This window comes from Neovison vison, chromosome 4 (genome assembly GCF_020171115.1).
Source record: "Neovison vison isolate M4711 chromosome 4, ASM_NN_V1, whole genome shotgun sequence".
Lineage (NCBI taxonomy): Eukaryota > Metazoa > Chordata > Mammalia > Carnivora > Mustelidae > Neogale > Neogale vison.
The window spans coordinates 226,500,007-226,513,601 of NC_058094.1; the positions used below are offsets into that span (position 1 = coordinate 226,500,007).

Consider the following 13,595-nt stretch of genomic DNA (forward strand, 5'->3'; position numbering starts at 1 on the left):
CGGTATTTTCTTACCATTTGATGTAGGCATATAGGGTCTGCACATGCTACAGTCAAAACCAATGTCGGCTACATTTTCCACTTCCTCTTCAGTACTTAAGTTTTGACAAACTGCGTGCATCCATCTAAAAAGACCGTATTTTGCACATTAAAACACAACTGCAGCAGGAGTTGGCAGCTGCCACACCGAGAGCCCCTAAGGCTCGGCTGTTCCTCCTATGTTGCCCCTTCTCCTGACCACAGCTCCCGACCCGCGAAAACTTTCAGAGCTGAGAATAAGCCACAGAAAAGGAGAGCGATCAAGTACTGGTAAGGAAGCAAAAGCACATGGAGGGCGGGTTAAGTGCCCTCAGATCACACAGTGCACCAGAGAAGCAGAAGCTCGTGAGGGCGAGCACGAAGGAATTCTGGGAGAGCACGAAGTCGTCTGCAAATGGGCTAGCGTGTCTGGGCTCCGTGTGGCGGGCACCCACTGTGGAATAGACGGAGCTCATGTGTTTGAGGCTGAATGCTCACGGGGAAAAAGGAATTACCTTGCCTTTGAACAAAGAATCGCTAGGCAGAGTCCTGAGAACCCTGTATTCCTGGCAAAATAACGTTACAGCTAATACTATGCATATAGTGCTGACTATGAACACAGCACAAGATTATATCACCGATGGGGTGCCTGGGTGGCTCAGTGGGTTAAAGCCTCTGCCTTCAGCTCAGGTCATGATCTCAGGGTCCTGGAATCGAGCCCCGCATCGGGCTCTCTGCTCAGCAGGGAGCCTGCTTCCCTCTCTCTCTGCCTGTCTCTCTGCCTAAGTATGACCTCTGGCTATCAAATAAATAAATAAATAAAATTTAAAAAAAAAAAGAAAAAAAAGATTGTATCACCGAAACCAAAGAAAACACTCCTGACTTCGAAGTTGCTCACATACTACCAAGGGCGGGGAGCTCATACCCCCCATCTGGACAGTTAGTATCCACAACTGTAAGAAAAAGTAGCTTAAGGAAAATAAAATGTGTGAGACCATTTGTAGAATCTAATAAAAGATTCAAAAACTCTCCATGGGGACGCCTGAGTGGCTCAGTGGGTTAAGCCACTGCCTTCAGCTCGGGTCACGACCCCAGGATCCTGGGATCAAGTCCCACATTGGGCTCCTTGCTCAGCAGGGAGTCTACTTCTCTCTCCGCCTCTGCCTGCCTCTCTGCCTACTTGTGTGCTCTCTCTCTCTGATAAATAAATAAATAAAATCTTAAAAAAAAAAAAAAAAAAACGCTTCACAGAAAAATGCATACATGCAGGCAATAATTCTGTACCTAATTTCAAGAATTCATAAAACCCTTAAACGCCTCGTTAAAAATCTTTGTCTGGACCAGCAAGTACAAAACAGGAAACTTGTCTAAGTTTCTAGCCAACAGAAAATCTAGAAAGCAAAAAGTCTTGCTTCTTTTATTTAAGACAGAGAATGTTATTTTCCAATTTCCTTTTGCTCTATTTAAAAGAGAAACACTTGCAAGCGATAAAGGCATTTAAAAAGTAGCACGATACCTATCACACTGTCTGCACTGCAGAATAAGGTCTTCCTCTCGGTAGTTCCGACAGCAGACGGGGCAGCACGACAGGCTCGCACAGGGGGCGCACTGTGTGTAGTTGTTCTGCCATTCGCATCGCAGACCCGCAGACGTCGCTCCGCAGTGCCTGCACCAAACACACCTGAAACCCAACACCCCCCCCACAGGTCTCATTTTATTTACGTTATTCAGTTACTGTAATCAAGAAGACACACTAGAACAGACTAGGGGAATCACGGAAAGCAAATCAGAACATTTTTCTGAGAGGCAGCATGGTATCTACCATACTCAACATGTTATCAGGCAGTGAAGCGGGTGCAGCTAATTTTTAAGAACTTGGGAACGCTGTGCACGTGAGAGGCTAAGGAGGGGAGGCAAGTCCTGCAGTACCATTTGCACTTCCAGCCCCCCTTGGGCACGGTCTGCAGAGGAGGGGCGAGGCAGTAAGTGTGGTAGCTTATGTCACAGTCATCACAGAGCAGGAGTCTTCCGGGGTCACTCGCCTTCCCACAGGCCTCACACACGGTGCACTCCAGGCACCTCCAACCTTTGCTAAGAACGACTTTAGTGATCTGTAAAAGAAACCACCGATGCAAGTGATTGACACACTAACCGATTCCTCATTTTGCATGGTCACATACGTCATACACATGAGGATGCAGCGCGGATGTCTCAGGAAGCAGGGAAGAGCCAATCAAGTAACACGTACTGAGCACCAGCAGTGGCCCAACCCAGGTGTGAGAACATGTACTTTCACAAGCGCCCCGATGGGACAGAGTAACAGAAAGCAGAACATACTCGAATGCCTAACCGCCTCGTCCTCGGACTTTATGTCCACTAACAGAGGCGGCGACTAGATTTTGAAGAAATCAAGTATACTTCCCCTGTCCTGTTAATACAAGTTTCGAAAATGTATTGGCCTAGTTTCCACCTGTGATGTTCATGAATTCATACTTCTAAAACTTGTATACATTGCACAAGGATCTATATATTAAAGTCAGTATTTAAAAATCTAAAAAATTTAGAGTAAATCATAAATTCCCAAGGACATTTCATGATCTTGGAGGCTTTCAGGCCATGACGGTGGGACTTCCGATGCTCATCACCACTCTGTTTAGTCTCCTCTGTCACAAGGTCTAAGTTAGCAGGAAAGTTTGAGAATCTCTGTACTTTTTTTCTTTAAGATTTTATTTATTTATCTGAAAGAGACACAGGGAGAGAGGGAACACAAGCAGCGGGAATGGGAGAGGGAGAAGCAGGCTTCCTGCCGAGCAGGGAGCCCAATGTGGGGTTTGATCCCAGAACCCTGGGAGGGCCTTCTGAGCGAAGGCAGATGCTTAATGACTGAGCCACCCCAGGGCCCCAAGAATCTCTATACTTCTGACACACTCCTCAAAGCAGCCACTCCATGTACAATTATGAACTTGGATCCAAATGAAAACTCTCAAAAAAACAGAATCTGTAAGACAGGACCACCAAGTAGGTATGTTACTGAAAGAGCAAACAAAATACAGAATAAAAATTCAGATCATGGAGAGTAAGAAAGTCTAAAAGCTATCTCAGAGGAAGGTAAAAGAGCTAAATAAGTAAAAAACAACTATCAAAATGGCATCAAACTTTCCAACTATGAACACTAAAACAGAGTAAGCGTTTTCAGTTCTACAGGAATATACTTTTCAAGGTACAAATCTTAACCAAGCAAACAAACAATTAAGTGTGGAAGGAGAATACCTTTTAGGAATATAAGGACTCAAACTTCATTTCCCAAATACCTCTTTGAATGAAGTCAAAGATGTGCGGAACAAAACAAGGGCCAGGACAAAAACCAGGAAGGCGCGCCATGTGGGAAACAGTGACCCCAACAAAGGACCGCAGCCCAGGGGAGCGGAGGAATGAACAGCAGCCCGGGGAGCAGCAGCACAGACGAGGAGAAAAAAGTGGGAGTGGCAGGAGTGGGCGGGACTTCTTCCAGGAAAAGTTACTTTTGCCAAAATAATTGGACAGAATCGTGTTTCTACAGTACGTATCAACAAACAACAACGAGTGAAGATTCATGAATCACTGTATTATTTTTGCTATTAGAAATTCCGAGACAAAGCCACAGTAAACCACCTGGGTCTCCCGTGAACACGTACTGAGTCATAACCAACGCTGTCCGCTGACTCCGTGTGTAGAACTATATTGGGAGGAGAGGTCTATTTTAAGACCTCAATTGGCATTTATTTATTCATAGCAAAAAGTCAACAAAATCAAACAAAGAAACAGCAGAAGCAACAGCATGTTACTCAGAGCTTCAAGGCTGAAGCTAGAAGACCCTGCAAGGGTCGGGAGGGCCGCCTGGGCTACAGGCCGGAGGCGCGGAGGCCGAGCAGGACAGCGGGCGGCCCATCATCGTAAGGCTCTGAAAGCTGTTTGATTCGTAAGTATGTAGATTTATTAGTCTGATTCGCCTACTGATGCTTTTAAATTACTCACAGATTATCAAATTACGTATTATTTACCGAAACGGAGGACAGAGATTAGGACAGGAGGAGCAGGGTGGCTTACCGTGGTCACCGGCAAACTTCTTTTAGAAAGTGCCAGAGAGTAAATACTCTGAACTTCGTGGGGCCCGTGGTCTGTGAACGACACAACTGTGCCACGACAGCGTGAAGCCCACAGAAGACTTACGTCAACAAAAGAATACGGCTGGGTTTCAATAAAATTTCGTTTATAAAGATTTGGCCTGAGGGACACGACTGACCATCTCCGGCTCGGAGGAACGGTCAGATGAAGACAGAGTGGGGGACAGAGCCTAGCTCTCGTGGTTTTCCTACTTCACAGACACCTACCCTGTGGCCCTTGACAGCCACATTCTCGGGTTCCTCAGCGATCCTCACTCTCCCAGGCACGTCGGTCTGGTTACTATGCCCACAACCATTCGAACCGCTGCCGTCAGTCTGTCCGACCGCCTCCCTTCCAAGCCTGAGCTCCCTGCAGCTCCGCCCCGTCTGGACAGCCTCCCCTCAGGGACAGCCCCCCCCCAGCTCCCAGCAGAGTGTGCAGAGCTCAACCAACAACTTTCTTTTCCCTCCCACTGAACTGAAAGGAATTACCCAGGAATTCCCCATTCGTAAGTTCTGACAGACGCGTTTAATAGTCTGTGAGAGTATCTGCTTCAACTACGACGGAGTACCTGGCATGAGACCTCTGTCCCACCAGAAAATACCAGCAAATAGGGCAAATGCATTAATCACTTGTTTCAGATTCCGAACAAAAGGCAGTACAGGACTGTGGTTTCTGAGAAGAGAGAACAAGTGAGGTGAGTCCTACAATATTCTGCTGTAGACCGTTTCTGGACAGCTGCCCAGGGACAGAGAACTCCAGCAGAGCACAATGGCCTCACTGAGTTTGGGCACATGACGGAGTTCTGGGAGGCGGAGGCAGTTGCAACTGGCAGGACAGAGTCCTGGAAAGGAAGGAGCAGTGGAGAGAAAGAGCTCTAGACGTCCACGCAGAATTTCCCTCACGTCTCTGGCTGAACATCAAGCTGCACATACGGGAGGCCAAAGAAGGACACGACAAAGACCAGGACAAAGACCAGCTACTAGGCATTTCTAAGCTGAACAACTGTAACAGCTCACACAACGCTGAAGACATTTGAATCTCAAACAGTCAAAGTAAAAAGACACTAGTGAGGGGCTCATGGGGAGCTCATGGGGGGAAGGATACAGGGAGAATTCAGTAGAGATGTCGTGAAGGCCACACTTCATGTCTCAGATTAAACTCAAACTAGAAAAGTCATCACTACAGTGTGGTCTAGGAAACCCTAGTGGGTGGGGACAAAACTATTTTTAAAATGATGCTAAGATGTTATTTGCCTTTTTCACTTTAATCCACTTACAGTGATGTTTTGTAGAGGCTACATGATATATAAAATATAAACCATCATTACATGATATCCTAACAAACATGCTTATATATTTATGTTTCAAAATATTCCCAGTTAATTTCTATAAGGGTGGTCAATAATGATTATTCTCATAAACAGAAACTCTATGGGATTCTTAGTAACTTTAGACTGTTAATGGTTCCAAGACCGAAAATTCTGAAAACAGCACCTCAAAGTGAAGGTTCTCTAGACCTGCACCTGAAAGCCTCGAGAAGCTTCAAATGGCTCGAATGTCTTCAGAACTGCCCGCCACTCCATACTTTCTAAAGGAACAAAATCCAAACTCTCCGCGACATAATGCCAAAATGTACAACTGCCACATTCAATCAAAGATTACTAAATTAAAAAAATATATAGATCCTTGTAAGGGGCAATAAGCTAATACTAGTAATAATAAGCTAATACAAACAATGAGAAATGTTAGGCATGGTAGAATTAACAATAACAAACACACAACAAGGACTTGAAAGGAAAAAAACTCAATGAAGAAAAAAATTTTAGACTGCAAGATAACAAACTTTTGTAAAATAAAATTGTGATTAAAAAAATACAATCATCTCAGTGAAATAGCCAGATGGATTTAAAAATAGATTAGACCCCGCGTGACAAAAGTGAGTTTGGGAAGGGGCGCCTGGGTGGTACAAGCTGGTTGAGCGTCTGACTATTGGTTTCAGCTCAGATCATGATCCCAGGGTCTTAATACTGAGCCCCGCGTCAGGCTCCACAGTCAGCCCGCAGTCAGCTTGAGTTCTCTCTCCCTCTGCCCTTCCTGCTCATGTTCTCACACTCTCTCCCAAATAAATAAATAAATAAATATTTTTCTTTTCTTTTCTTTTTTTTTTTAAAGTGAGTTTGGGGAATGTCATTGAAACTATACAAACTAAAGTACAGACAGAAAAGCAACTGCAGAAAAATCGACAAAGTGAGACTGATCTGGGGACAGTATCAGATAATTCTGTACACATACCACTAAGATTTCAGAAGGGGGCTATGGGGAACAGAAAAGAAACATGAAGAAATGGCCAAAATTGCTCCAAAACGGATTTAAAAATACCAACCCACTGATCCAAGAAGCCTAACAGAAAATGTCCTTTCATACACAAGGGAGGATTGAAAAGAAGGAACATGGGGAGGAGACCAGGTGAGTGAAGGGATTTCTATTAAGTTCTGCGGTTGGTGTCAACTTTTTATTATCAGTAGACAAATGGATCAACTAAACTTTATGCCTTAGCAAATAAGTGTATAAAGTATCTTTTAAAGACATGCATTTTTATTTTTGGTTTTTCGAGACAGCAGGATATCCACTACAATTTAAGACCACAGATTTGTAGAGTTAACTTTTTCATGTAACACTCGAAAGGCATTATTTAAATATTAAATACTGTCACGTATGTCTAATGATCTCAACAAAAACTAACTGTAAGAAATGTAAACAGCATGACACTACTCGTATCAAATTTCAACACATTTTTAATTGACTTAAATTCAAGAGTATTTACCTTAATACTGACACAGTATGGATGGTAACACTGGCCACACTGAGAACAGGCAAGTAATCGTCCCTCTGCTCCTTGGCCAAAACTGCCACAAACTACACACATATCCTGAAATCAAAAACACATGAACATAATAATTTAGGCTGGAGACTCAGCTAACAATGTACTAGTTTTATTTTTTTAAATTACCTTCTTAGCTAATATGGCTCTAAAGCTAAACAGGAAGTGACTTCAGCACACACGGGATACAGCGGAGGGGGAAAGAGGGGCGCGAGAGCGGGAGGCCGTAACTGAGCTCATACCTGGTGCAAGGTGAACTTGTCACTACTGGAAAACAGCACCACTGTGTTGTGCATGGAGTTTTCTTCTTCGTCCTTATTGGATGAAACATCTGCGGCAGACACCTATAAGCAGCAAAACACAGAGGGCACAGTCACACCTTCCATGTGCAGTACACTTGAGAATCGCGGAGGACTTGTATTCAAAATTGTATTCAAAATACAATTTCTGCCAAGGCCCAGAGTAATAATCCCAAATTAGATCACTATTGCCAAGATAATACCATAAAGGCGTAAGTCCTGACACTTTGGATACTTAATTTGCTCTTTGGCATTACAAGTCCCATGGATCAGGAGCAGGGAGAAAATATAAACAATCATAGCCAGAAATTTTAATGAACAAATGGAAGAAACTGTACTATATTTCTGTGAGTATATGCCTCTATATCAATACATACATATACCTACATATAAATTGTATCACTCTGTTTTAGTGACTCTAAAACCTGCAATCTGGCTAGTCAAATCTGAGATGTGCTTTAAGTAAAAATACCTACCAGTCTTCAAAGACTTCAGTATCAAACAAAAAAGAACATAAACATAGCTCATAAACAATTTTACACATTTTATATATTACATGTTGAAGCAGTAAAATTTTGGATATGTTGGGTCAAAAGATATACATTGAAGTTAAATGACATCTGTTCCTCTTTTCTTTTTTAATGTAGCTACTACAAAGTTTTAGATCGTGTATGTGATATACATATATTTCTGCTGGACAGCACTGCTTTAAAATATTATTTTGAATAACTTATCAAAATTTCAGTCTTTGCCAAAACATTACCAACCACAGATATTCATTTCTGGACGTGGTTAAATTTCACCAAATCAACTTAATAATTATTTCTGGAATGCTTATAATGAAAAAGCTCTACATTAGTTACTAAAAAAGAAAACAGGGAGACCAATGCCAATATTTTAAAATACAGTCCTCTTCCCTTACAATCTAGCCTGGAACGACACACTGAAACAGAATAGGTTAAGTTCAAAATGGAAAGTAATAGTATTGTTGTTCTTGAGGAATGACTGAAAGAATAACTAAGAAAGAATATATTATAGGAGTAATATTTTTCATTGCAAAGAAGTTTAAGAACAGTTTTAATGGACAGTACCACTCTTTTATTATAGACTCAACCATAAAAGCAATTTATAGTCATAAGTCTAAACAGTAAGCAACCAAAATAGTCATCACTAGGGAATTACTAAAGCCACAGAAAATCCAAACTGGAAAATTAAACAGCATTTAAGAAACAGTGGTAAGAATCTGTTTTGATTTCTATTAAAAAAAAAAAAATCAACAAGCCACTTAGCTGAGTAGAAAAATAAGCTGCATAATCCTGCGTGAGGCAGAACACTATGGTACAAAAACATACAAAGCAATTATATATAGTTTACTGGCACATGTAATAGGTTGACTCAGAAGAAATTGCTGTTTTTCCAGGTCAAAAATGGTTGAAGGTTGGCAAATTCATATGGATCAACCTAAAATTGAGAGGCATCAAACTGGTAAAAGAAAGAAAATCAAGACTCAAGAGGAAGCAGCGGTACAAATAACTCTGATCTAACAGTATAATGTAAATTTTTTTGAGGAAATATATTTAAAAATGTTCATCTTGGGGTGCACAGGCAGCTCAGGAGGTTAAGAATCTGACTCTTGATTTCAGCTCAGGTCATGATCTCAGGGTTCTGAGACTGAGCCCAGCACTGGTCTCCATACTGGGCGTGAAACCTGCTTAAGATTCTCTCTCCCCCTGCCTCTCCTTCTGTGTCTCTCTCCCTCACTCTTAAAAAAAAAAAAAAAAGTATATCTCAAAATTAGCATTTTAAAGTTTTAGCAAATCAAACAAGATGATTCATAAAATGTCATTCCAATAGTAGTAATTGAGTGTCTACTAAAAGTGAAGTTACCAGTCATTCACCTAAGAGACTAAAGATACACTGAAAACATTACAAAATATGAAAATGTGGCAACAGCTAAAATACAGCTAACAAAAGGATGCTGAAGTAAGAAGTATTCATTTCTGCAACACAGAAAACAAAACAGGTTTTATAACTGGATGATACCTAGTGAACAGGCTCAAAGAAATGATAAAATTTTATTATCTTCAAAGACAAATTCAATGAGAGAAAACTTTTTTTTAAAAAAGATTTTATGTATTTATTTGACAGAGAGAAATCACAAGTAGATGGAGAGGCAGGCAGAGAGAGAAAGGGAAGCAGGCTCCCTGCTGAGCAGAGAGCCCGATGCGGGACTTGATCCCATTACCCTGAGATCATGACCTGAGCTGAAGGCAGCGGCTTAACCCACTGAGCCACCCAGGCGCCCCTCAATGAGAGAAAACTTTTATTTGAAATAAAAAACAAGGATGGAACAAGATGGGATAGGGAGGGAGACAAACCATAAGTGACTCTTAATCTCACGAAACAAACTGTGGGTTGCTGGGGGGAGGGGGGTTGGGAGAAGGGGAGTAGGGTTATGGACATTGGGGAGGGTATGTGCTTTTGGGTAAATTGGAAGGGGAGATGAACCATGAGAGACTATGGACTCTGAAAAACAATCTGAGGGGTTTGAAGTGGCGGGGGGGTGGGAGGTTGGGGTACCAGGTGGTGGGTATTATAGAGGGCACAGCTTGCATGGAGCACTGGGTGTGGTGAAAAAATAATGAATACTGTTTTTCTGAAAATAAATAAATTGGGGAAAAAAAAAAAAACAAACAAGGATGGACTATAGTATTCCCAGTACAAACTAGAAACAAAGTCTGTACAGAAAGCTGCAATATGTCCTAGATTCAAAGAGCATATTTAAAATACAAGTGATAAAAAAATCATAGTTTTTGTACAACAACTGTACATGTAAGAAGGAAAACAATATCATATAGCTTAGTGACCCACTGTTTTCATTGTACACTTTATTTCATGAACTTTAAACTACAAGATATATAAAACCTATTTATCTCAAAGGTAAAGAAGGCAATCTTTGAGAGAGTGTTCTAGTATTGCCTCTACCTATAGAGGCAATACTATATATATATATATATATATATATATATAAATTACTTATATATTTATATATATAATATATATATAAATTACTTATATATTTATATATATAATATATATATATAACTTATATAAGTTTCATTTGGCTAGACCACAGGTCTAAGCCTAAAAGAAAAGAAAGCTCTAACCTAAACCTCACAAGTGGGAGATTTCCAGGCAGGGACATAATAAGTAAACAAAAAGAGAAGAGCAAACTAAACTCAAAGTAAGAGGAAGAAAACAATAAAGATCACAGTAGGTATCAATAAAATGGAATACAGGAAAAAATACAGAGAAAAATTAATAAAAGCAAAGGTTGGCTCAAGATCAGCACAATTGATAAACCTGCAGCAAAACCAATTAGGAAAGAGATCACCAACACTGGAAATGACAAAGGTGACATCACTACATATTCTACAGATATTAAAAGGATAAGAGGCCAACAGATTTGTCAACTTACATGAAATGGATAAACTCCTTGAAAGACAAGTTCATATGAGAATGAATAACCTAAACAGCCCTATACCAATGAATATACAATTAAAAAGTCTTCCAACGAAGAGGGGAAAAGACAGTGTCTTCAACATATCTTTTTTGGGAAAACTAGATAGCAACATGCAAAAGAATGTAACTGGACCACTTTCATATACCACACAAAGATAAATTCAAAATGGATCTAAATGTGATACCTGAAACCGTAAAGATCCTAGAAAAGAACATAGGAAGTAATTTCTCTGACATCGGCCATAGCTACATTTTTCTAGATAGGTCCCCTGAGACAAAGGAAACAAAAGCAAAAAACAAACAACTGGGACTACATCAAAATAAAAAGCTTCTGCACAGCAAAGGAAACAATCAACAAAACCTAAAAAGCAACCTACAGAACGGGAGCAGGTATTTACAAATAACATAGCCAATAAAGGATTAGTATCCTAAATAAATAAAGAACTGATAGAACTCAACACCAAAAAACCAAATAATCGAATTTAAAAATGGGCAGAGGATATGAACAGACATTTCTCCAAAGACATCCAGAGAGCCAACAGGTACATGAAAAGATGCTCATCATCACTTCCCATCAGGGAAATGCAAATCAAAACTACACTGAGAGATCACCTCACATCTGTCAGAATGGTTAACATCAAAAACACAACAACCAACAGGTACTGGTGAGGATGGAGAAAAAGGACTGTCTTGCACTGTTGGAAGGAAAGCGAACTGGTACAGCCACTGCAAAAAACAGTATGGAGATTCCACAAAAAGCTAACAGAACTACCCTAGAATCCAGCAATTACACTACTGGGTATTTACCCAAAGAATACAAGAATACAAATTCAAAAGGATACAAGCACCCCGATGTTTACTGCAGCACTATTTGCAACAGCCAAGATATGGAAGCAGCCCAAGTATCCAGTGACTGATGAACAGATAAAAAAGATGTGGTGTATATATATACAATAGAATAGTATTCAGGCATAAAAAAAGAATGAAATCTTGCCATTTGCAAAGACATGGATGGAGCTATAGAGTATAATGCTAAGTGAAATAAGTCATAAATAAATCCCATATGGTTTCACACATATGTGGAATATAAGAAATAAAACAAATGAGCAAAGGGGGAAAAAGGAGAGATAAAGTGAGAAACAGATCTTAACTACAGAAAACAAACTAATGGTCACGGGGGGAGTGGGGGATGAGTGAAATTGGTGATGAAGATTAAGGAATGCACTTGTCAATGGTAAGCACTGGGTGATTAAAATTAAAACTTAAAAAAAAATCTTTTCAGGGGCGCCTGGGTGGCTCAGTGGGTTAAGCCGCTGCCTTCGGCTCAGGTCATGATCTCGGGGTCCTGGGATCGAGTCCCGCATCGGGCTCTCTGCTCAGCGGGGAGCCTGCTTCCCTCTCTCTCTCTCTGCCTGCCTCTCTGTCTACTTGTGATCTCTGTCAAATAAATAGATAAAATCTTTAAAAAAAAAAAAAATCTTTTCACAAAGAAAACTCCAGGCCAAAATGGCTTCACTAATGATTCTATATAAATACTATAAGACAGAATGTTTCCAATACCACACAACTCTTCCAGAAAACTGAAGAGAAATTTCTATTTCCCAATTTACTCAAGGAAGCCAGCATTTTGCCAATACCAAAAACAAAGAAATTGTAAGAAAATAAGACTAGAGACCAACCAATACCCTCTATGTCTATACTACAGACACAGACATATCTATAGACTTCTTATGTTTAGCCATTTGACCCAACAATATACAAAAAAGAAAAAAGAAAAAACTAAGTATGGTTTATCACAACACGGGCTGCTTTAGCATACAAAAAAAGTCATCGATATACTTCACCATATCAATAAAAAAGCCATAAATGCAGAAAAAGCATTTGACAAAATCCAACAGCTACACCTGATTTAAAAACATCTCAGCAACTTATGAATAGAAAGGAGCTTCCTCAAACTGATTAGGGATACCTGGGTGGCTTAATCAGTTAAGCCTCTGACTCCTGATTTTGGCTCAGGCCATGATCTCATGATCATGAGCTCACCCATGCTAGGCTCTGCATTTAGCAGGGAGTCTGCTTGAGATTCTCTTTCTCCATTTCCCTCCACCCCTCTGCCCACATCTGTGCACACACACTCTCCCTCTTGCTCACTCAAATAAATAAATCTTTAAAAAAAAATAAAGGGGTGCCTGGGTGGCTCAGTGGGTTAAAGCCTCTGCCTTCGACTCAGGTCATGATCCCAGGGTCCTGGGATCGAGCCCCGCACCGGGCTCTCTGCTCAGCAAGGAGCCTGCTTCCTCTTCTCTGCCCCTCTGCCTACTTGTGATCTCTGTCTGTCAAATAAATAAATAAAATCTTTAAAAAAATAAAATAAAATAAAAAATAAATACAACACAACTAGAGCTAACACCATACTCAATGATAAAAGATAAATGTTTTCTCTCCTCAAGACAGGAAAGAAGACAAGGTTACCTTATCACTTCTATCCAACACTGTACTGAAGATTATGGCAAGTGCAATAAAGAATAGAAATGAAAACCTCCAGATTAAACAGACATGAAACTTTATTTGCAAACAACATGATCATAGCGTTGGAAGTGTAGAAAACTCAACGGGTTCTACGAATAAACAAGTAGAAGTAATACAAGAGTTTAATAAGGCTGTAGTATATATTACACAAAAATGAGTACTCCTGGATACTAGCAACAGACAACTACAATCTGAAATTGAG

At 40.5% G+C, this 13,595-nt stretch overlaps 1 protein-coding gene across 11 annotated transcripts in view; it reads right to left on the minus strand.

Annotated features, from left to right (window-relative positions):
• KMT2C (lysine methyltransferase 2C) overlaps nt 1–13,595 on the minus strand; it is a 274,521-nt gene that overhangs the window by 73,702 nt on the left and 187,224 nt on the right. For all 11 annotated transcript variants that reach the window (XM_044246888.1, XM_044246885.1, XM_044246890.1 and 8 more), the window contains 5 exons: nt 7,286–7,387; nt 6,987–7,091; nt 1,947–2,128; nt 1,534–1,698; nt 15–124 (listed from right to left, as the gene is read on the minus strand). In XM_044246888.1, coding sequence (XP_044102823.1) covers nt 15–124; nt 1,534–1,698; nt 1,947–2,128; nt 6,987–7,091; nt 7,286–7,387 — 664 coding nt within the window. The remainder of the gene's footprint in view (nt 1–14; nt 125–1,533; nt 1,699–1,946; nt 2,129–6,986; nt 7,092–7,285; nt 7,388–13,595) is intronic.